Below are 25,118 nucleotides of genomic sequence, written 5' to 3'. Positions count from 1 at the left end.
GTATCGGTCTGAGTGAAGTAAGTCAGACAGAGAAAGATAAATGCCATATGATTTCACTTATATGTGGAATATAAACACCAAAATAAACGAACAAACAAAACATAAACAAACTCAAAGATACAGAGAACAAACTAATGGTTGCCAGATTGGGGAGTGGGTGAAAAAGGGGAAGGAATTAAGAAGCACAAATTGGTAGTTACAAAATAGTCATGGAGATATGAAGTATAGCATAAGGAAAATAATCAATATTGTGATAAATATATAAAGGGGAAGAGGGTTACTAAATCTAGTGGGGTGATCACTTTGTGAGTTATATAGATCTCTAATCACTGCTGTACAACTGAAACATTGTATGCCAACTATAATTGAAAAAAACTCATTGAATTGTATACTGTAAAGTGAACAACTAATTGTCTATTATATTTCAATAAAGCTGAAAAGAAAAATGGAAAAAATTAACAAAATCTCTTCATCTTTTTAATTTTAAAATATTTGTTTTTTGAATTTTTAAATTGTTTTGGGCTATTATCTTAATCTCTAATAATTGTAATTTGCCATTTAATATATTTATTTAATAGTTTTAAGTGATAACGTGCATTTAGGTTGATCAAAAGTGATAAGTGTTAATAGAGTTTGATGTTCCTCTTTTGATATTTTAATTTTCAGTATCCTAAATTGAAGCATCAAAGTAGAGTGTTAATTGAATCACATATACAGATTATCTTTTTAACGAACAACAATAGAATTTATATTGAGATGTATGTAATATAAATGGGATTTCTATTATGTATTAAAGTAGTTTTTAGTTGAGTCAAAAGTATACTATAAGTGGTGAATTAGACATATTAGAAATTCAAGATAATTAACGAATCATTTTACTTTTCTGACTTCAATTTCTGTAAAATGATAGAATCTTTTCAAGCTCTCAAAAACCTCTGATTACCTTTATGTTGAGTTGTTGTGAAAACATCAGAATGTGGGCTTTAAACCATCTAAAGACTCCCCCACTGACTGGGCAGGATGCTAACCTGAGTTTATTGTCATGACTTATATAAATTAATTCCTAAGGGATAAAAAGGAATTTAAATGTGCTAAAAATTTAGCCAAGGACCTTTCCCAAAATGACTTTTATAAATGGGAAGTGTTAGAATGCACGGTTGTCAATCTTGCTAAAAAAAAGCCAAAGAAATATATTTTCTAAGTCATTTTTAATTTAAACAGTAGGGGAGTAGATAGGAAATATAGGGAGGAAGAGAAACAAAGAACTAAAATTTGGTTCAAACACTAGAAAAGAAAACATTTTTTAGGTGTTTGTATTTATCAGCCACACATTGCTCCAATCACAGGCATAGAACTTTAGTTATTCAAGGAAATTGAAGATCATCTAGCCTCATGATTTATAGATGGAAAGAACATGGACTTTGGAATTATATAGACTGCATTTAAATCCTAGCTTTCATTTTCTTGCTGGGTTTCTTGGGCAATACATTCAATTTCCTAGGCTTCATAAAGGGACCTGGATTACCTTTTATTAGATGAGAAGGAATACAAAAGAGAAAAATGTACTAATGGCTGCTTAAGAAGTAGTAATAACACAGTTTTTAGCTTTTATAGAAAGTTAGAGCTAAAATGGATTATCTAGTCTAGTCTCTCAAGAAAACTGAAGCCCTTTGAGGTAGGGTGATCTCTCCAAGTTTCTAGCTCTCATGTTGCTTGAGAACAGCCGATGCTGTTGCAGGAAGCGACACCCAACGGAGGAAATTAGATACTCAGACAGCTTTGTTAGAGGAAGGAGAATTTATGGACGGCCGAGAGCATGGGGCATTCAACAGACCCAAAGCACGATCTCCCCTTGGTTAGATTTCTTACAGCTTATATACCCTTGCAGTGTCCATGCAAGGGGCGTGTGATTCCTTTGTCTGAGGTTTCACATGTGCTTCATGACTCAGGATGGGAGGGGGAGCTTCTGGTGGGGGGCTGTAAGGGAGGAGGAATTTCTAGACCACTGGTCTTATCTATTTACAAGTCATTTTGCCGTGTAGAACCCACGACCTTGGTGTTATCAACACTGTTATAGGATTCTTGGAGAGACGGGACACTGAGGCTATATGGAGAAGTAGCACTTTTGATGCCGGCACCTTCTAAGCAGATTCCTATCCAAAGGCTGAGCTCTAATTGTAACATAACAAGCAGTTTTACAGTCTTGTTATTCTCACACAGCTATAGAGATAAGAACATTAGTTGGATAGCAAGCTATGAATCAACAGATGTGAGCTGGAGAGTTCTTGAGGAGGGAGAGGGCAGCCAGGAATGGACTTTAGCCAGCTGAGTCAGCCATTTCTGTAAGCCCTTCCCTTGACATTTTTCAGATGTCTCCTTTCCTTTCTCAATGCAGCCTTTGTATATTTATACAAATTATACAGAAATCACATATAGATAAAGTATACTATGCCTTAATTTCATGTTTTAGACATTTCAGTAGATAAAGAACAACATTGCATTAACATAATGGATCTTTACAATTTGTGTGTACAGTTAGCAACCCTCTACACCACTATTAATGCTATTGGGGCTGCAGAGTATTTTTGACTTCTTTTCCACTCCTGCCTTCATCCAAGTATAGTGAATAGCCTTCTACCTAGAGTCCTTCCTATGAACCACATTCATAATTTGTAGACTCTAAAGTTTATTTTCAGAACTATTGATATAATGAGAAAATAGTTCCTCCGAAAGTAAAAATAACAGCTTTGGTTTGTAATGAAAGATTCTGAGAAGACAAACTGTTGAAACTTTGCAACAATGTGGGGAATAGGTGGGCATGGTTTTCGTTGGTGGGGATTATGTGAAAGGATAGCTGCGCAGACCCAGTATAAGATGCCTACCAGGAATTTTCAGTTCTGTGGAGACTCTGCCTGTTTTTGCTGACCACTGTATTCTCTAACAGCTAGCACAGTGCCAGGCACATAAGAGGCACTCAGTAAATGTTTGTTGAATAAATAAATGCTGTTTTAGCTTCCTGCCCAAGGATTTGGTATCCAGAACAGTATTGTGATAATTACTATGTAAATGTTCTCTGAAAAGAAACAAAGGAGCTGCTTATTTTTGTTTCCTTTGAGACATTAGGCTTGAAAAGTCTCTTTGATATCTCAGAGGAAAGGTTGAGGGCCATTACCCTAAAAGGGAACAGGAGGAACATTTTTGTGTGTGCTGTGTGGTTGGCCAATTAAAAACACACAAATACAAGTTACTGAATAAGGAAATGTTTTCCAGTCTGTAGCATGAAAACAACATAGGGGTAATACAAACTTTTTGTATAGTATTTTATGTACATAGTTTCTTTGTTTCCTCATGTCTTTTATAAACAGATAGGCTAGAGTAGTAGAAAGTATAGCAAACCATCTAGCAATGAAATGATTTTTACTTTTAAAATCAGTTTTAAAAACAATTTCTCATTAAGTATGTTAGTAAATTGACATTTTGGAGGTGAAAAATCAGCTAAAGGGGTGGCGGGATGATGAGGAGGGTAAAGGGGATCAAGTATATGGTGACAGAAAGAGACTAGACTTTGGATGGTGAACACACAATATATTATACAGATGAAGTATTATAAAGTTGTACACCTGAAACTTTTATAATGTTATTAACCAATGTTACCCCAATATATTTATTTTAAAAAATAAATAAAAATTTAAAAAACTTAGCTCAAAAGCAGGTCTTATTTAAGAGATACCAGATACAATGCATTTAAACCTAAAGGGAAAAGGATCTTAGAGTTTAGTACTTTATCATAAAAAGCATAGTAGTACCTAGAGCAGTACTGTCCAATAGAACTTTCTATGTTGATGGAAATGTTTTATATCTACCTTTTCCTGTATGGCGGCCATTTAACACTTGAAATGTGGCTAATGCAACTGGGTAACTGAATTTTAATCTTTTTTTGGGGAGGGGGTTAAAAAATGATTATACAGTAAAATAGACTCTTTTCTGGTGTAAAGTTCTATGATTTTTTTTTTTTTTTTAGTTTGTTGAATTTTAACACATGTATAGATTTATTTAACCACCACCACAATCAGGACAGCACAGTCTCATCACCTCCCAAAACTCCCTTGTGTTGCCACTTTATAGTCACTTCTCCCCCACCCCTCATCTGTTCTCCATCTTCCCCTTTAGTTTGAATGTTTAAATTTTTTAAAGTAATTTTCTTAATTAGAAAATCGTTTGACCTCAGAGGAGCGAGATTAAAGCTTAAAAGGAGAATCTCTTTAAAGATATAAAAACACAAAAGCCTTTATTTTATAGTGGCTATGTTTATATTGCATCTCTTTCAAAAGTATCTGTCCAAACTATACGTGTTTTGGCTATTCCGTAGCTTTTTCATGGAAAATGTTATACAGTGTATTCTAAAACAAAATATAAATTATTTTCCCACTTCTTCTGTTTTGGATCATTTATTCTAGTGATCCTGTTCCATAACTAAGAGTAACCTGACCATCTAGAATTATCAGTCTTGGAAACTTTCCATACCATGGGCAAATTTCACGATTTTACCAACTAAATAGCTATTGCTTACCAAGCTAAAGGAAGAAATAAAAATATGACATATATTAAAATAAGTGAAAGATTTAACTATGTGCCTGTCGTAGATGATTTAAAGTGTGATTTCCCACTCTAAATTGCTTTATTTTTTGGAGTTGTTTTTATTTTATGGAACAAAGCTTTTCACCAGGAATCAATAATAATAATACCATACTTTAACTGCCTTTAGGACATTAATACCCTATTGTCTCTCAAAATCAACAGATCTAAAAATAATTCATCATTTTTTTTCTCTCCACTACAACCTCTTAAGTTCTTCCAGTTTCCCTCTTTTCTCTGATATTAGTTAGTGGCACCACCATCTGTCCACTGGCCTGAGTCAGAAACCTGTAAGTCATCCTAGTAATCTCTTTTACCCTCTATAATCTTACTAGGTCTTGCTCTCCTGAATGTATCTTGGAGCTGTCCCTTTTTTCTTTACCCCCAGTGTTCATGCCTTAATTCAGACTTTCTATTGTACCACTATTGCCTAGCCGATCTCCTGTTTTCCCGTGTCAATCCAGTCCACCCCAACATCATAGTCCATGGTGCCTCCAAAATGATTCTTCTCTAAAATGTAAATATAATCATGTCATTCCCCTGTTTAACTTTTCCATGACTCTCTATTACCTACATGGTAAGTTACAAACCATTATTGGCATTCAAGAGGCCTCATAATAAAGCAGTTGCCTAATTCTCCAGCCTGTCATCTTTTTCTACTTTTGTGCTTCTGTTTGTCTGGAATTCCCTGTCTTATATATCCTTACAGATTTCTGTTTGTCTTTTAACATTCAGATAGTATCTACATTAAGAAGCCTTTTTTGACCCATTTTCCCAGGAATGAATGGGTGTGTGCTTTTTGTTTTTTGTTTTTGTTTGTTTGTTTGTTTGTTTTTTGTATTCTCTCTTCTAGTGTTGCTCCCTATGATTATGTCATGCTCAGCTTTGTATCCTGAGAATCCCAGTTCCTGGCACATGTAATAAGTGCTCAATAAATATTAGTCGTTCAGTGTTTACTTTTATATAACTCACTGCTGCAAAGAGCTGCTTCCTATCTGTTTACTCCTCTGATCTTTATAACAGCCTTAGATGAGAATAGGCCATATCCCCCCATTTTTCAGATGGTGAAACTAATGAGTGTGGTTGGCTAATAAGTGGAGAATTGACACTGAAACTCAAATCTTCTGACTCCCAACCTTGTGTGTGTGAGTGTGTGTGTGTGTGTCTGTGTGTGTGTGTGTGTGTGTGTGTGTGACTACATCATAAATTCTTGTAAGATGTCAGCCAAAGAGATGCATACAGTCGTGGTAATAATTCTAGGGCGTATTTGTCTATAAGCATGTTTCAAATGCCTGATAAGTACCTGAGTTACATATACCTACATATAGCTTTACCATTCCTGTAGGTACACAAGACATTTTGTGTTTCTTTCCAAAAAGAGCAGTAGAGATGAGAACTAATAGAGAAACTCCCATTAGAGTGAACTATTTGTTTCATTCCTTTTTTTTTTTTTTAACCAACCTCCCTCCTCACTTTACCTGGGCCACCTCCTCACCTGCAAACATTGCCTAGGCTGCCTGGCCTGCCTCATTCTTCTTGAATTTGGTACAGTGATTGCTGTTTTTAGGTTCTGTGTTGTGTAAGTTAATTAAACTGACTTCTGAAATTTCTTTCCAAAAGGTTTCACTGGAAGAAAAAAGTGCAGCAATTATTTATGACTCTAAACTACAGACTCCAAAGACCCTACAGAAAGTTATTGATGACATGGGCTTTGATGCTATTCTCTACAATTCTAACCCTCTCCCTGTTTTAACCGATACTGTGTTTCTGACTGTTACTACTTCACTGGCTCCACCATGGGACCACATCCAAAGCACATTACTCAAGACCAAGGGTGTGACAGACATTAAAATTTCCCCTCAGCAAAGAACTGCAGTGGTGACAATAATTCCTTCTTTAGTGAATGCCAATCAGATAATAGAGCTGGTTCCGGATCTCAGTTTAGATACTGGAGCTCTGGAGAAAAAGTCAGGAACCTTTGAAGATTATAGTATGGCTCAAGCAGGTGAAGTCATGCTAAAGATGAAAGTGGAAGGGATGACCTGCCATTCATGCACTAGCACCATTGAAGGAAAAATTGGGAAACTGCAAGGTATTCGGCGAATTAAAGGTAATGTATCTTTTGTTATTTTTTTGATTGTCTTATAAGTCTTAATCTTCTTGGTGTTTTGGTGTTTTAACTTTTTGCTTTCTTCTTAAGCATGGGTTTTGAATCTGTGGGTCTAGAATGCTTATTGCTTCGTGAAGTCTGAGGTACAGTGTATTCCTAGGATTAATGTCAGTAAAGTTAATGATTATAATTAGAAGTTATGTGAGTCTTAGATACAGAGAACGACCTGGTGATTGCTAGATGGGAGGGGGTAAGGGATGGATGAAAAAGGTGAAGGAATTCAGAAGTACAAATTGGTAATTACAAAATAACCATGGGGATGTGAAGTACAGCATAAGGAGTATAGTCAATAATACTGTAATAACCATGTATAGTGCCAGGTGGGTACTAGACTAATTGGGGGATCACTTTGTTAATTATATAAATGTCTAACCACTATGCGGTACACCCAAAACTAATATAAAATAATATTGAATGTCAACTAATTGAAAAAAAGTTACATGAGTCTCAAACTAGCAGAAAAGGCAGTTGGGGTGATGATTCATGGAGTTCAGTGTTTTTAACACAACATGCCTGGTGTCTTTACCTTTGATATATTTCTATTTAGGCATGCAGAAACTTGGAGACTATAGATAAAGTGCACGTGTCTTTTTTTTCAGTCTACATCATTAACATTTTCTGAAAAGAACAATTATTTTAAGAAAGGATTATGAGAACAATGAGAAACAATTGCGTGTAGTATGGATTTGATCTACAGAATGTTTTCTGAAGTAGTCCAAGAATAACAAATAAATAATTATTTTTTTTTTATTAATTAGTCTCCCTGGACAACCAAGAAGCTACTATTGTTTATCAACCTCATCTTATCACAGTAGAGGAAATAAAAAAACAAATTGAAGCTGCAGGTTTTCCAGCATTCATCAAAAAACAGCCCAAGTACCTCACGTTGGGAGCTATTGATATAGAACGTCTAAAGAATGCACCAGTCAAATCCTCAGAAGGATCACAACAAAGGAGCCCATCATATACGAATGATTCTACAATCACTTTCATCATAGATGGCATGCATTGTAAATCATGTGTGTCAAATATTGAAAGTGTTTTATCTACACTCCAATATGTAAGCAGCACAGTAGTTTCTTTAGAGAATAGATCTGCTATAGTAAAGTACAATGCAAGCTCAATCACTCCAGAAACCCTGAGAAAAGCAATAGAGGCCATATCACCAGGGCAATATAGAGTTAGTATTACAAGTGAGGTTGAGAGTAGCTCAGACTCTCCGTCCTGTTCATCTCTTCAAAAGATTCCTTTGAACATAGTTAGCCAGCCTCTAACTCAAGAAACTGTGATAGACATTGATGGCATGACTTGTAATTCTTGCGTACAGTCTATTGAGGGTGTTATATCAAAAAAGGCAGGTGTAAAATCCATACGAGTATCCCTTGCAAATGGCAATGGAACTGTTGAGTATGATCCTCTACTAACCTCTCCAGAAACTTTGAGAGATGCAATAGAAGACATGGGATTTGATGCTGCCTTGTCAGGTAATTATCACTTTTTTCTTTGATTCCTCTAATGTTCTTTTACCTCCATGTTGCTGATTCTTTTGGCTTTTATCAATAAGAAATGAGTAATAGGCACTGTAATTAATTCCACTTTTTGGAAATAAATCCTATGGAGGTAGTCAGCGATGTATACAAAGATACATAAGGATGTTTGCATAATTATTTAAAAACTAGAAACATTAAATCATGATATATCCATATGATGAAATGTAATAAAGCCATAAAAATTATGGTATTAAAGATGCTTAATGCCACAGGAGAGTGTCTGAAATATTTTGTTAAATAAAAAAAAGTAAGCTAAAAAGCTATACATTCAGTATCATCAAAATTTTATAAACACATTTATAAAGATTTATACCATGTATATATTATTTATTATATGAGTAATTAAAATTCTTGGCAGGATATGAACTAAAATTTTAACAGCAGTTATTTGTGAGTGTTAGGATAATGGTGATATTTGTTTCTGTTGTGTTTTTCTATGTATTTTAAGTTTTTTTGTGTGACAAGGATGTATGTATGTACTTATGTATATATAATTGGAGAAACAAATGTTATTTTAAAAAGGAAAAATATAGAAATAAATCATAGAATTTTAACCATAGTTTTAAATGTAGATATTTAAATTAAACTGATTGTGGAACTGGCCCAAAGTCTTCCTGTTTCCTGATAGCTCTTACCTTGAACTGAAACCAGAAATGCATATCCAGTGGAATTTGCGTATGTAAACTTGTTTTCAACTTGAATTGCACAGAGCCTTGAATCAAACTGGAAATGTCCTAATGAAATTTTTTGCTGTAAATAACAATGGAAAAGTTGTATAATTAATTTCGAGACAATGCCATCATTAACATTTGTTCTTCTGATCATAACAAATAGTATTAAATATCAATACACTCTTTTCAAGCTCACTAAAACTGAGAAGCATAAGAAATTATATTAAACAATGCTCAAATTATTATGGTACATAAGTGTTAGTGAAAGAGGACCCAGAGACATATTAAACATTCTCAATGTATTCATGACAAAAGGAAGAAATTATGAAATTTTCACTTTAAAGTCAAGATATAGTTCACATACCATAAAATTCACCCTTTTAGAGTACACAATTCAATGCTTAGTATGGTCGCATAGTTTTGCAGCCATTACCACTAATTTTAGAATATTTTATCATCCCCAAAAGAAACCCTATACCCATTTCCCCTTCCCCTACCTCAGTCCCTTTTGTCTACTGTTCTGTGTTATGAATTTGACCATTCTAGTTACCATGTAAGTGGAGAATATTTGTCCTTTTGTTTCTAACTTCTTTCAATTAGCATAATGTTTTCAAGGTATGTAAGTGGTCATCCATGTTTGTAACATGTATCAGTACTTCATTCCTTTTTATTGCTGAATAGTATTCCATTGTGTGTATTTATATCATTTTGTTTCTCCATTCATCAATTGATGGAAATTTAAGTTGTTTCCACTCCTTGGCTATTATGAATAATACTGCTATGAACATTTGTGTATAAGTTTCTGCATGAATAATATGTTTTTATTTCTCTTGGGCGGAATTTCTAGGTCATACTATGAATAGGTTTAACATTTTTAGAAACTGCTAAACTTTTTTCAGAAGTGGCTGCACCATTTTACATTCCTACCTAGAATTCTCACTTTGATAAAATCTCAAAAGTCCAAGATACTTGTGCTCTAAAAAGATACATAATTCCCTATTAGAAAATTTATGCAGAATACTGAAATGATAAAGAACCTCCAGTACTAAAAGTCTGAACAAAGTATAAGAAATCCATAATTGCAAAAGGAAATAATTATGAAACCAGAAGAAAAATTTAAATTGGAAATGTTAGGCATGAAACTGTATCAGGTAGCCATAAAAAATGACTAAAATTAGTTTCAGCAAAATTCAGTTGTATCTATCATCATTTATAATTTTTTAAATGTTTGAAATGACAGTATTTGAAATCATATTAATTCACATTTCACTAATTCATAATGTTGAATTATTCCTCAGAGTTTCTGTTAAATTAAAATACTTTGGCATACATAATGCATTATGTTGTCAATGATGGTTACTATATAAATTAGTTTACATCAATATCGGTCAAATAAATTACACTGTGATATTCCTATGCCTCTTACATATAGAAACCCAAATTATATCACATATGGTATAAAACTGAAATATTTTTCATGATCAAATCTGGTATCTTTCATTACCATAAGGAAGGACCTCACAAACTTTCAGATTGGACACAAAAACAGAATTTGTCCTATTCACTTTACCCTATATTTTTGCAACTGAAAGTGTGGTTCACAGATCAGCAGCATCAGCATCACCAAGGAACTTGTTAGAAATATAGAGTCTCTGGCCCACTACAGACCCATTAAACCAAAGTCTATATTTTAATTTTAATAAGGTCTCCAGGTAATTCATATGCACATTAAAGTTTGAGAAGCACTGGTCTAAATAATTTGCCTCATTGATCTCTATGAATAAAATCTCTGACTTAAATCTGTATTAACATTGTTCATTTAAGACAACATTAAGTAGTATAATTTAAAATAGCTAACATTGAAGAGGTTTTATATAACAAATGAGAGCAGAGAAAAAGTGGAACTTACCATAGATGACTTCAAAAATGGACACGAACAATAAGAAACATTTCGATCAGATTAGTGGAATTCAAGAGTACTTGATAGTTTCTCACACCATGTCTATCATCTGCTTAGGCCTCAGGAACCATGAATGTAACACGTCCAGTGACTTTTAATATTAGTTTTTACTTTAATCTACTATTGTCGAGGGCTCCAAGAATCGATTATTTAACAAATAATTACAAGAAGCCTGTTATGTGTCTTGCATCTTTTAGGACTCATAAACACATTAATAGCCATGGTGAATAAGTAAAAAAATTAGTAAACCTTGGCATAGTGAATGTCACCATAAAAGAATTGATAGAATTGTGACTATAGTGACTCATATTGTTGGGATAAAAGGTTGACATCAAATTCTCTGTTTCTGCTAGAAATCAACCAATGTTTAAGATGCCTCCAGAATTGTGGCTACCAATTTTCTGAATGTCACCATCAGTGCTGATCCAAACCACTATGACCCAACCCAAACAGAAAGAGATCAGCACATTTCACCTTCATGTCATACTAGTCTTAGACAAGTCGTACTTTTTAAAGAAGATAGTGAGAAAAATGGAGGGGGGCTTTTATTATGACCGTCAATCTTTTCATTCTCTTAAAAAGACATGAAGTTAAGTCTTCACTAACCAATTAAAGTAAATGAAATACTTGATTAAATTGTTTTCCTTTTTTGTAACTTTTTAAATCTTTAATTTCAAACTTACAGACAAGCTGCAAGAATAGTACAAAGAATTCCTCTTTACCAATTGCACTCAGATTCTCCAGTTAATATTTTACCATATCTGTTTTATCATTCTCTTTCTCTCTTGTCAGATACACACACACACACACACACACACACACATATCTATATGTATATATATATATATATACATACACACATATCTATGTGTATATATATACACACACATATATATCTACATGTATATATAGATATATACACACACACATACAAACATACATACATAACTTTTTCTGAACCATTGAGAGTAAGTTGCGGACATGGTGTTTATAATTGTTTTTAAGCCATTTTCTGATTATGTGTTCTTCACATTATTTCAGACACTGAACCTAACAGTTTTGAGGATCAGATTGGAAATCCTTTCTTGAAATTTTTGGGATCTTTTCTGATTGGTACCTCCAGTGCAGGAAAGTTGACCTTCCTTTTTCATTTGTTTAGGCATAAGTATAGTTGCTACAGCCTATAGAAAAGTTAATTTAAAGAAACTATGCCTATTTAATTCATTATGACTTTTTAACACCTGCATTGCCTCTGTGGAAGATGAAAACTTTTGCTCTTCTGCTTGCCATGTTCACTGGGGTAAAGATTACAGTTTTGTGGATCTTTGTTGAGAAGTCATGCCAGGATAACTAAAAGAGAGTACCTCTATGACTTATTTTAATTTAATTTAATTTTAATACTGTACTTATTTTAATTTAATTTTATTTTAATACTGTACTTCTAGAGTGTGAAAGTTGCAGATGGTATTCTGGGTTACCTCTGGTATCCGAAATAACTCATTCTGGAACAAGACCTAAAATAATTAGCAGGATAAACTTTTTTTTTGTCCAAGTTCAAAATTAAGTCTTGATAGTACTTAATGTGAGAATGTAGTAAGATCCTGGCTAGATTAAAATACTATATTTTTTTCAAAGCCAAAGTTATTTCCTTTGGGCAAATGTGCCTCCTTCTTGAGTTCTTTAACATAACAGTACTATTTGGTGAATTTTACCCTCTATGTTCTTAATATGCTCATAACCTAATTGAATAAGTATAGTTTTCCAAAGTGATTTGCTCAAGACCAGAGACTGACTAATTTTAGTATTGGGAGGATTTAGTCCTTTGCTATTCAAAGTGTCCTTGCCGTACCCTGACAGGCAGTACTGCCATTACCTGGGAGCTTGGTGGAAAAGCAGAATCTCAGGCCCTGCCCTACATGTACTGAATCAGAATCTGTATTTTAACAAGATCTCCCACGTGACTCTATGTGCATTAAAATTTTAGAGCTGTTATACTGATTTGAAGAGTCTATATCATTCATTAAGGACATGGTCAGGCTTTTGTTATAGTTTATTCAAAGATGCCTTTCATTGGCATCCTGAAAATTAACTTCTGTGCACTGTCCAAATAGACCTGAACCAGTTTTTTGCTCAAGGGGAAGAAAGAACAAGTTAGATAGGTTACTGGAAATTTCAACATCACTTATTTTCCTCCTTATCTCTGCAGGAGAGTAGAAAATCTTTTGCTATTTTTTGCAGCTGCATGGATGTACTAGAGAGAATAATTTCTGCCTTCTTAAAAGGTGATTAATACTGGAATGTATAAACTAAAACAGAATAGCAGATAGTCTGAGACCGGAGGGGAGCTAATGGGATGATAGATGCTTCCCACTGTTCTACAGTCCATAAACATTCTACGGACAGATTCTCTGAATACTCCTTTGTGCAAAGTGAAGATTATTGCTGACTTACTCCTTGCCTCTTCTTCCATTGTCCACAAAACATTGTAATTTTAAAATTCTATATATTAGTGTTAAAATTCAAACAATACAGAAATGTCTATAGAGGAAATTTGTTCATTTGTCTGTTTCTGCTCTAACTCCATACCCCAAAAATAGCCATTGTTCATAGTTTGGCATGAAGCCTCCCAGGCTTTCTTATGCATGTTTTCATATATACACACACTCAGAAAAATTTAAATAACATCATACTGCAGTGCTGTTTTGCAAATCGCTTTTTGTTCCACTTACTATATCATGAATTGCTTTAATGCCAGGATGCAAATTGTTAACTGATGATAAAAATTCGGTGTAAAAATAAGAGCTATCCATTAACAAACTACTCTATACCTAGAGTTTGGGGTGGAAATAATGGCTAGAAGAACTTGATATAACCAGTTTTGTTCATTCAGTGTGTTCATTTCCTCAGAACTGGGATGGGAGCAATGAAATTGGAAGTTGCTTCCTCCCTAGAAAGTGTAAAAATAATATTGCTGAGGGCTCTAGGTCCAAGCTGGTTTTAAAGGACTGGATTCACAGCGCCTGGAGGGGTGGATTGTGGTGAATGATAAGGATGCAGCTGGAGTATACCTCAAATAAAAAGAATCTTTCCCTGTCCACCAGATTCAAATGAGCCATTGGTAGTAATAGCTCAGCCCTCATCGGAAATGCCACTTTTGACCTCAACTAGTGAATTTTATACTAAAATAATGACACCAATTCACGACAAGGAGGACGTAAAGACTTCATCTAAGTGTTACATACAGGTCACTGGTATGACTTGCGCTTCCTGTGTAGCAAACATTGAACGGAATTTAAGACGAGAAGAAGGTGAGACACTCTTAAAGCCTGTTGTTTTATGTTTTAGTTTGAGGAATCTGTCCTTTTTGTCCTCCTATGTGTTTTGTTACCATGTTTATGATTCTTACCAAGGCCTCATAAAGACTATCAGTGACGTACAGGACAACCTTGACTTTCTGACAGCCAATTTTTGTTAGTCTTTTGTTCCCTTAGATATAGTTCCTATCTCGTTTGCTTCATGATTACATTTTAATATCAATGAAATTTGCAGGAAAATAGCAGAAGGAAATATATAAGATTGCTATTCTTTATGGACCTTGGCTGCAATGGATTTTAAGAAACATAAATTTCCTGTTAAAGTTATACTCAAAACTAACAACTAAAATCCATAAATTTCAGTATTACTGTACCCAGACAAAGCATGAGACTAAAAATGTTTGCTTAGAATTATATTGTTCTCTTCTAACAGTCTGTTCATTGATCTTTGCTTTCCGTAAAAATGTTCAAAAGTTACTTAATATTGTGTGCAAGTTTTAATCTCAGGTTATAAAATCTTAGAAATTCTATAACATTTTTTTTTTATTCAGTCACACTCAGATGTTTTAGCTTATAAATTTGCAATCACATTACTAAACTTCACAGTATGGCATAGTAGATTTGTTAACCATAGAGATATGCAATTATGTTTAATGAGACTTAAAACATAGGTTTGGTACTTAGGCAGCCCTAGCTACAGGTGTCTTAATGATACATGCTGTTAGTCACAAGGACTAAATAAGATTAGTATAAGCTTATCCCCACTATTGGGGAAATAACTCACAGTATATAGAGTAATAATGCAGGCTTGTGGCCAGTAGACTCACTTTATATATAAAAGCCAGAACATTATTATAACAAAATGTATGTTATATAGAGCAATTTTCAGTTCAATATTACCTTGTCTGCATTCTGTCATTTCTGCATCCTTCAATCCAGCCTCCATTATATATAATTAAAATACAGTCAAGGCTAAAGCTTATAGTACACTTTGATTGATTAAAAAAAGAGGGAGGTTGTAAGTAGATAAAAGCAAAAAGAAGTTTGCAAGGTTCCTGTTTAATTTTAGAACCAACTATTTTTAGGCAATTCAGAAAAAGCCTTTTTCATGAGACAAGTAATGCCTATGCCAATTACAGATCTTTTCTTTTTTTTTTTTTTTAATCCGTTAAGGTGATTCTTTCAATTTAACTACTTACTATCCCCTTTACAACCTCTTAACCCAATTAGGAATACCATTGGCCTAGCCAGGGTCATTACATTCCTTTTCTTTCTTTTTTTTTTTTTAACTGGTGTTTTCACAGTTCAGGCCACATTATATTTCTGCAAATGAATAGAAAGAGTTCTAATTATAGTTGGAAGTAAGAATTTTAAAAATTATCAATTTATATAAGTAGGAAACCTATTTTTCGAACTTGAAACAATCAGATTTTCCCTCCTATTTCTGTTTGGCTATCGACTACATTCTGCTGAAGCAAAATGATTTTTTTTCCAACTTTCTCTATCCCCTTCTCTTATTACTGACACTTTCCCGTGAACTGATCCTCTGAATTATTTGGTGCCCACAAAGCCCAGAGAAGCACTGTATATAGGAAACTTAGATTATATTTAAGTACTTTGTTTCCTTATTAAAAACTATTAGTAAGTTAATATTTGGTTATTTTTTTTCTTTTTATCAACCCCCAGAGCTGACCTATCGATTATTGATCCCCATTCTCTGTCAGGTAGCCACCAAGTGCCATGGATTCCTAGAAAAAGTTGCCATTTCTGCTTTGTGGAATTCGTTTTCTTCCTGGCAATGATAGCAATAGCTGGCTTAGAGAAGTGGGAATTGTTAACAAAAAGGCTTGCACCAGAGAACAGCATGACTGCCATAAAATGAACTCCTTTGTTTTGTTAACAAGTCCTATGGCACTTTTTTATTCTAGATATAAGAGCACTTTAGATTAGTGTGTGCCAGACGTAAAACTTGAGAATTTTTAGAAATGACTATTGCTTGGTAATATATTTGGTACTTTCTTGGATTCTTTGCTACAACTGCAGTGATTTCCAAAGTGCATGAGTTCCCTTCTCTAGGACTCTGTCTTATTGGCTTCTGAAAATGCTTTATATTTTTACATGACAATATCTCAAGTGATTGCAATTCATGGGCCTTATTTGGATCCCAATTCAAACAAACAAACTGTTAAACAAACTAATAAACAGTTATAAGACAATTGTGGAAATGTGGATATTACCTGGATATTTGATGATATTGTAGAATTATTTTATTTCAGATATGATAATGGTATTATTTTTTTCTTTAGAAGGGAAGAGTCTTTATCTTTTAGAGATATGTATTTAAATATTTACATGTGAAATGACATGATGTTTGGGATTTGCTTCAAAATAATCAGGATAAAGGGCAGGGAGTAGGTGGTAGGAATATAGCTAAAACAAGATCAGCCCAGTAATATTGATGATTGTTGAAGTTGGTTGATCAGTACATCAAGTTTATTATGTTCTCTCTTTTGTATAATTATAGTTGAAAATTTTCATAATAAAAAGTTTAAGAAATAAGGTCCCCTTTTCAAATAGTTTGGTTTGGGTTCAAGACTATAAAAGTTAGGAAATGAATTTCTCCAGACTCACTTTAATCCTTTCAGGATTAAATGAAAAAAAAATATTATAACATTACTCTTTTTTTAATAAGGAGTGTTACCCGAATTGTTTTTCTTATCAATGCTCCTAGGAATATATTCTGTACTTGTGGCTCTGATGGCTGGAAAGGCAGAAGTAAGATATAATCCTGCTGTTATACAACCCCCGATGATAGCGGAGTTCATACGAGAACTTGGATTTGGAACCACTGTGATAGAAAATGCCAGTGAAGGAGATGGTGTTTTGGAACTTGTTGTAAGTAAGAATTTTTGTGTGATTAATAAAATTTCCAGGAAAAACTTAACAAGGATTCAGAAAAGAGTTCCAAAGATATTTAAAGGTTGAGAAAATAAGACAAAAGGAAAATTAAGGAAACTGGAAAATGGAAGATAAGATATGACTTAATGGCGGCCTTCAAGCATGGAATGTAAAAGGTAGTTGTCATATCTCTGTTAAGAACCAAAAAAGAAGAATCAGATTTGAGTGATGAATAAGTGAAAATCAACTTTTAAAAATAAAATATGATTCCTACATAGTAGCATGTAAAAGGATAAATTTCAGATAGATTAAAGACTTTAAGTTTTATAAATGAAATCATAAAACCAGGTATAAGGCATATTGATTTACACTTGATCTTAGCCAAGAGGCCAGGAAGCGATGGGCATACTGGTTTAAAACAGTCATTTACTCCAACCCAACAAATCAACTTTTATTTATATGACTTAAACAACTAAAATGAAAAATTTAACCCCATACCAAAATAAATTTCAGTTCAAACAAAAGTTTAAATGTAAAATAGAATTCGTGAATTTACTAGAAGAAATATTTGGAGCTTTAAAAAAATATTTTATTATAAAAATTTTAGACATCAGAAATGTCAGAAGAATTGTACAGTGGACACCCTTATACACACCTCCTAGATTCTGCAGTTAACATTTTACTGTATTTATCATACATCAGTCTATCAGTCTGTTGTGAAAATAATTTTAGACTCATAATTAAGTTGTAAAAATAGTACAGAGAATTTCCATGTAACCTCTACCCAGGTTTCCTCGATGATAACATATAACCTTTAATTTAAAAAATAATACTAGATTAGGAAGGGCCTTTCTAAATATCATATAAAACCCATAAATGAAAAGATTGATAAATTCAGGTACAGAAAATTTTCTTCTTGAGAGAAAAGCACCATAAACAAGTCCAAAGACAAGTAAAACAATTGTAATTCATACCGTAGATGAATTAATAAGAAAAGAGCCAGCAACCTAAAAGAAAGATGGTAAAGGATATGAACTGACAGTTCACAGAAAAGCCAAAACAGTTCCTTTTTAAACATGTGTGAAGATGTTCAGCCTCACTTGTAATAGGAGTAAAGTAAATTTAAACTGTACTAAAATGTCATCTTTTCACCTATTAGATCATTAAAGTTAGAAAAAAATTTTTTTAACACTATTCGTGATTTCTCATATATTGCATATATTGCTCTTGCAGTGTCAGTTGATGAAAGCTCTCAACAGAGGAATTTGGCAATGTCTATCAAAAGTAAAATTGTGCATAGCCTTTGCCTCAGAAGTTCTACTTGTAGGAAGTTATTCAACAGACATATTTGCATATGTATAAAACGACATGTGCAAAGGTGTTCATTGTGTTATTTATAAGAGCAAAAGATAAACACTAAATATCAGTCATTGAGAACTAGATAAATAAGTTATGATATATCCATACTGTGGGATACTAAATAGTTATTAAAAAGAATGGGCAGATTTTTATTTTTAAAGGACTTTTAAAAATTAGAGGTTTAATTGAAATATAATTCACATATCATAAAACTTGATATTTTAAAGTGTACAATTCAGTGCTTTTTAGTATAAGAGTTGTGTAGCTATCACCACTATTTAATTTCAAAACATTTTCATCACCCCCAAAAGAAACCCCATACCTATTAGCAGTCACTCCTTATTTTTGGTATTAATCATCTGAGTCTTTTTTTTTTTTTTTCTTAATCAGTCTAGACAGAAGTTGGTCAATTTTGTCAATCTTTTCAAAGAACCAACTTTTGGTTTTGTTGATTTTTTTCTGTTCTCCAATTTATTACTTTTCACTCTAATCTTTATTATTTTTTTCTGCTTGCTTTAGGTTTAGTTCTTCTTTTTCTAATGTCTTAAGGTGGAAGGTTAAGTTATTTATTTGAAATCTTATTTTTTAATATTAGCATTTACAACTATAAATTTTCCTCTAGGCACAGCTTTCATTTCAGTTGTTATACTTTTCAAATCTGGACTTTCTATAGGGCCTTTTTAATAGTATCTGTCTCTTTATTGATATCTTCTATTTGGTGAGATATTGTTCTCATGCTTTCCTTTAATTTTTTAGACTTGATTTCCTTTAGTTCATTGAATATATTTAAAATAGCTGACATAACATCTTTATCTAGTAAGTCCAGTGTCTGAGCTTCCTCAGGGACAGTTTCTATTGATTGTTTTTTTCCTGTGTCTGGACTATACTTGTTTCATTGCATTGTCTCACAATTTTTATTGAAAATATAATGTGGCAACTCTGGAAATAAGATCCTTCCCCTCAGCTCAAGGTTTACTGTTGTTGCCATTTGTCATCATTGTTTGTATAGTGACTTTTCTGAACTAATTCCTTAAAGCCTATATTTTTTTTTATTGTGTGTAGCCACTGAAGCCTGCTTCATTAGCTCAGTGGTCAGCTAATGGTTGGACAAATTTTCTTAAATACCTGAAACCAGTAAGTTTCCCAGCCTTTGCTGAAGAGCTCTGTGTAAATGTTGGGGCATACCTTCAGCACTCAGCCATGCAGTCATTTTGCCTTAGCCTTCACTTCCTGCTTCTACAGAGCCCAAAGATCAACCTGAAGTGAGAGGTTTTAGTCTTTTCTGAGCATGCATGCAGCCCTGGACGTGTGCACAACCCATACATGTGCATGGCCTTCTAGATTCCTAGGAATATGTTGGAGCTTTTATGGACATTTTGCTTTCCAGCTTTTCCTTTTAGGCTTTTTGGTTAGCTTATTGTTTGCCCCAATTGTTGTCCATTGGCTCAGGCAGCTGTAAGGATAAATAATTTCCTCTAATCATTTTTGACAAATTCTCCCAGAGGGAAAAAGCTTTTTGCACTTACTGAGCTCCAGTCAAGGCAAACACAGACATTTTTGCAAGTGGAATAATTCAGGGAACCACCATACAGGTCAAATAATGATGGTTCTCTGAGAATGAGACTTCGAAAGAGCACCAACCCTTTTCTGCCCTCTCTGGTGACTTCCCTGATATTGTTCTTCATCGTGATTGTAGGCTGTTGGTCTTCATGGCTACTACCACAGAGCTGAAGGGGAGGGGATGAAATATGGCAAATTATAATGCTACATAGATTGCTGTTTTTGTTGAGATTCATCTGATTTTCTTGAATAAATGCTTCCTGGATTGCTGCGAGCTTTTTTTTTTTTTTTTTAGTTCCAAATTTCTGAAAAAGTTGGTTATGACAACTTTTTGCCAATTTTCTTATTGATTTTATGGAGGAGAGAATTTTCAGAGATCCTTACTCCATCACTGATATGACTGTATTACTGATATGGATACAAGAGATATTCTTCTTTTTTTTTTTTTTTTTACAGGAGATATTCTTGAATAAAGGGTTCATAATTTGTTGTATATTCTTTGGTCACTTTCCAGATTCTTTCACTGGTTGATTTTGAAACTTCTGCCCAGTTTTATCATTGCTTTTTGGGGGAAGGATTTGCTGAGTGCCTCATACAATCATTTCAGGAGTCCTCCCCTCTACTATAGAATTTAATACCCAACTGAACTCTAACCTCGCTCAACACATAGGGCAAAATGCATTTTTAGGCAGAGATAGAATACTTTCATCATACATTAACCTTCACTAAAAGTAATACTAAAGGCTGTATGCTTTAGCAGGATGAAAAAAAATTTAGAGGGAAGCAAGGCATTGAATCAAGAAAAAATGATTTGTCAAATCCTCTATCAATGAGTAGTGACAGGAAGAGGGAGACTTCTAATGAGATCCTCTTCTGTTTAACTTGTTGCAGCTGGACCATATCTTTGTTCAATGTGATATAAAACAGCGTTCTAATGGTCATATCCAAAGTGTATTAATTAATAGTGCAGATAAGATCTTGTGTGTTAGTCCCGTGTTACAAGAGTTCTTTTAGTTTAAAGTAATAACTCACGTTTAACGGAGGAAAAAGTATATTTCTGAATAACAAAGCCTTTGTCTTTAACAGGTGAGAGGAATGACATGTGCCTCCTGTGTACATAAAATAGAGTCTACCCTCACAAAACACAGAGGGATCTTCTACTGTTCTGTGGCCCTGGCAACCAACAAAGCTCATATTAAATATGATCCAGAAATTATTGGTCCCAGAGATATTATCCATACAATTAAAGTAAGTGCCCAGGCTTTGCATTTTTGTGTTCCCGCTTGTTCAGTTAGCACTCTCTTGAGTCGCTTCTGGTTTGTGTCAGACTGAGACAATGAAAAAATCTGACCCCTTTGGTTACTCTAGACAACATCTGTCTCAAAATTTACTGTAAATGTATCTGCCTTTTAGTAGGGATGTATTTGTCAGGAAGAGTTAGGCAAAGGCTTATGAGCACTATTAATCAGGAACAGACTTAAAGAAGAACCACAATATTCAGAAAATGGAAATAAAATACATTTGTTATGAGTAAGATTCGTGTTAATTACTAAGAAAGTGAAGCATCCTGTTAGATGCTTTATTTTTTGTTAGGTCAAAGCAAATGATGTATTTTTAAATTAAAGTAAGAAATTTTAAAGACCAAACCTTTTTCTTTGTGATAAATTCATCTTGTGTTCTTCAGTAAATCTTAAGTGGCAGTACATATAAAAGTGCTTTAAAAGTTTCAGTGTGGTATAGCATTGGAGTTCTAATGATCTAAAGCATGTTAGTAGTTCAGATAAGAGCCTATTAGTAAAGATAATACCATTAACATCTTTGTGAAGCTGCCGTTAGCAAGTAACTACTATGAGTTAGTTACCAAGATTGCAAAGCTTCGACTCTTAATTTAATTCTTACCACGGTGCTGTCATCTTCATTTTGGAGGTGAGGAAACTCAGGTTAAGAGAAGTTAAGTTACTTGCCCAAAGACAAATAACTAGTAAGTATCATAACTGGAATTTGAGCCAATCTTTCAGACTCCAAAGCTTATGCCTGCTCTTTTCACTGTACTACACTGCCAACAAATGTTGGATAACAGCATTTTCCTTAGTAGTCGAAAATATAGTGTGTTACTGTCTATGCTCATGAGTCTTACTGAGGTGTGGTTTTCTTTTAATACTTTGTTTCATTGAGGAAAATATTTGTTACCAGAGGGTAGAGGGTATGGCGAGGGTGGGGAGGAAGACAGCGTAAAGGGGATCAAATATGTGGTTACAGAAAGAAATCTAACTATGGGAGACAAACACACAGTATAAATATATATACGCCTTACTGTTAAAGTGTACAGCTGAAACTTATTGGATTTCGTTAACCAATGTCATTGTGTGTGTGTGTGTGTGTGTGTGCACGTGTGCGTGTGCGTGTGTGTGCTTGTGTGTGTATTCGTGTTCTTTTTTCTTCATTTCTCCTTCTGTGGGTTCCTTATTAGCATAGGAATACAACAGACTTCTGTATTTTAATTTTGTATCCTGCAACTTTACTGAATTCATTTATTAGTTCTAATAGTTTTTGGTGGTGTCTATAGGGTTTTCTATATATAGTAGTATGTCATCTTCAGATAGTGACAGTTTTACTTCTTCCTTTTCAAATGAATGCCTTTTTTTTCTTTTTCTTATCTGATTGCTGTGGTTAGGACATCCAGTACTATGTTAAAGTGGTGAGAGTGGGCATCCTTGTCTTGTTCCTAATCTTAGAGGAAAAGCTTTCAACTTTTCACCATTGCGTATGTTAGCTTTGGGTTTGTCATATATGGCCTTTATTATGTTGAGGTATGTTTCTTCTATACCTACTTTGTTGAGAGTGTTTATCATAAATATATGTTGAATTGTGTCAAATGCTTTTCCTGCATCTATTGAAATAATTGTATGATTTTTATGCTTAGTATTTTTGATGTGGTGTATCATGTTTGTGGATATTGAACCATCCTTGCTTCCCAGGAATAAATCCCACTTGATCTTGGTGTCTCATCCTGTTACTGTATTGTTGAATTTGCTTTGCTAATATTTGGTTGAGGATTTTTGCATCTATGTTCATCCAGGAATATTGGCCAGTAATTTTCTTTTTTCTTTTTTCCTTTTTTTTTTTTTTTTTTTTTTTTTTTGGTAGGGTCTTTGGTTTTGGTATCAGGGTAATGCCTCATAGAAATGAGTTTGGAAGTATTCTTTCCTCTTCAATTTTTTGGAATAGTTTGAGAAGGATAAGTGTTAATTCTTCTTTAAATGTTTGGCAGAATTCACCTAAGAAGTTGTCTGGTCCTGGATTTTTGTTTGTTGGGAGTGTTTACTACTTAAATTTTGTTGCTAGTAATTGGTGTGTTCCAATTTTTTGTTTCTTCCTGTTTCCATCTTGGGAGGTTGTATGTTTCTAGAAATTTATCCATTTCTTCTAGGTTCTCTAATTTGTTGGCATGTAATTGTTCGTAGTATTCTCTTATGATCCTTTGTATTTCTGTGATGTCTATTGTAATCTCCCCTCTTTCATTTTTGATTTTATTTATTTGGGCTCACTTTTTCTCTTGATGAGTCTGGCTAAAGATTTATCAATTTTTTTTTTCTGATAGAAAAGAATAAAGACTGCATATGCAAAGCTTTGAATAGTATATTTCGTATAGTGCTGGCTTTTGTGGCCTATTATTCAGTTTTCTGTACTTGTCTAGGGGATGCATGTCAAAAATAAATTTTTTTTAAAAAAAAAGATTAATAGTATATCAGTACTAGTAGATGATGCTTGTCTAAATGTAAGATTTATAATTTTACTGCTGAATTTTGTCTTCATTAAGTTGTCAAACATTCTGTCAGCCTAGCCAAGTAACAGATTCTGCTTTTTTTCCAAAATTACTTATTGGAGGCTTTAGTTTACTTTTTGATGTAATAAGAAACTCTACTGAGGATAACTGCACTTGAGTTAAATCATCAGTTTGAGAACAGTAGAATAGACACTAACTAGAATTGAAGAAATATTCATTTCTTTGATGACAGATTAGAAAGAAAGGTAATTAAGAAAGGAAGTACATCTTCAACTTTGTATTCCCCAGAGTGACTTGCATTCAGTAATTAAATTGAATTATTTTTAATGACAATACCATGGCTTAGAATTTCTCTACATAATATTTGTATATTCAGTGAAATAATTGTTTTCTCATGAATTTCCTTTAGAGCTTAGGTTTTGAAGCATCTTTAGTCAAGAAGGATCGGTCAGCAAGCCACCTAGACCATAAACGAGAAATAAGGCAGTAAGTACTTTTGGAGTGTCAGTAAAAACAGATTTTGACTCTTCGTTACAAATTTAACATCCTCTTAGCATGTAAGTTTTTACGATACCATTCTTTATACTCAATGGAGTGGTCACAATTTGTATTTCCCTATAGTACATAAAATATTTAACCATTAGGTACTTACTAAAATGATTTTTCTTTTCTACATAAGATGGAGACAGTCCTTCCTTGTGAGCCTGTTTTTCTGTATTCCTGTAATGGGGCTGATGATATATATGATGGTTATGGATCATCACCTTGCAACTCTTCACCATAATCAGAACATGAGTCAAGAAGAAATGGTCAACGTTCATTCTTCTATGTTCCTGGAGCGCCAGATACTGCCAGGATTGTCCATTATGAATTTGCTGTCCTTCGTATTGTGTGTACCTGTACAGGCAAGTGAAATGTTAACAATTGAAAAGCAGATATTAGCCAAAAGTTTGATCATTTTATGTTGGATGCTTTACAAAAATAATCTTAAACTGAGTGATTAGTTAAAATAGGTAATAAATTCTACTTAACCTCTAAGGATATTGTTTAATGACAAAGCAGAGAATAAGAGTTCAATTCATATTCAGATATGAATTCGGTATTCATATCTTCTATTGTATATAACTTTATATTTTAAATTATTTCTGAAAGTAAAATTATTATAACAATAAAATACATTTTACTTATATTTAATATCTTAAAATGACTTATAT

General features: G+C 33.6%; 1 protein-coding gene across 3 annotated transcripts in view; it reads left to right on the top strand.

Annotated features, from left to right (window-relative positions):
• Positions 1-25,118, top strand: part of ATP7A (ATPase copper transporting alpha) — a 114,756-nt gene that overhangs the window by 67,880 nt on the left and 21,758 nt on the right. For all 3 annotated transcript variants that reach the window (XM_015588107.2, XM_006910199.3, XM_015588106.2), the window contains 7 exons: positions 6,256-6,745; positions 7,564-8,289; positions 14,088-14,294; positions 17,032-17,195; positions 21,204-21,365; positions 24,314-24,390; positions 24,584-24,809. In XM_015588107.2, the coding sequence (XP_015443593.1) occupies positions 6,256-6,745; positions 7,564-8,289; positions 14,088-14,294; positions 17,032-17,195; positions 21,204-21,365; positions 24,314-24,390; positions 24,584-24,809 (2,052 nt within the window). The remainder of the gene's footprint in view (positions 1-6,255; positions 6,746-7,563; positions 8,290-14,087; positions 14,295-17,031; positions 17,196-21,203; positions 21,366-24,313; positions 24,391-24,583; positions 24,810-25,118) is intronic.

This window comes from Pteropus alecto, unplaced genomic scaffold (assembly GCF_000325575.1).
Source record: "Pteropus alecto unplaced genomic scaffold, ASM32557v1 scaffold374, whole genome shotgun sequence".
Classification (NCBI taxonomy): Eukaryota; Metazoa; Chordata; class Mammalia; order Chiroptera; family Pteropodidae; genus Pteropus; species Pteropus alecto.
This window is presented reverse-complemented; position numbering and strand designations above follow the sequence as displayed.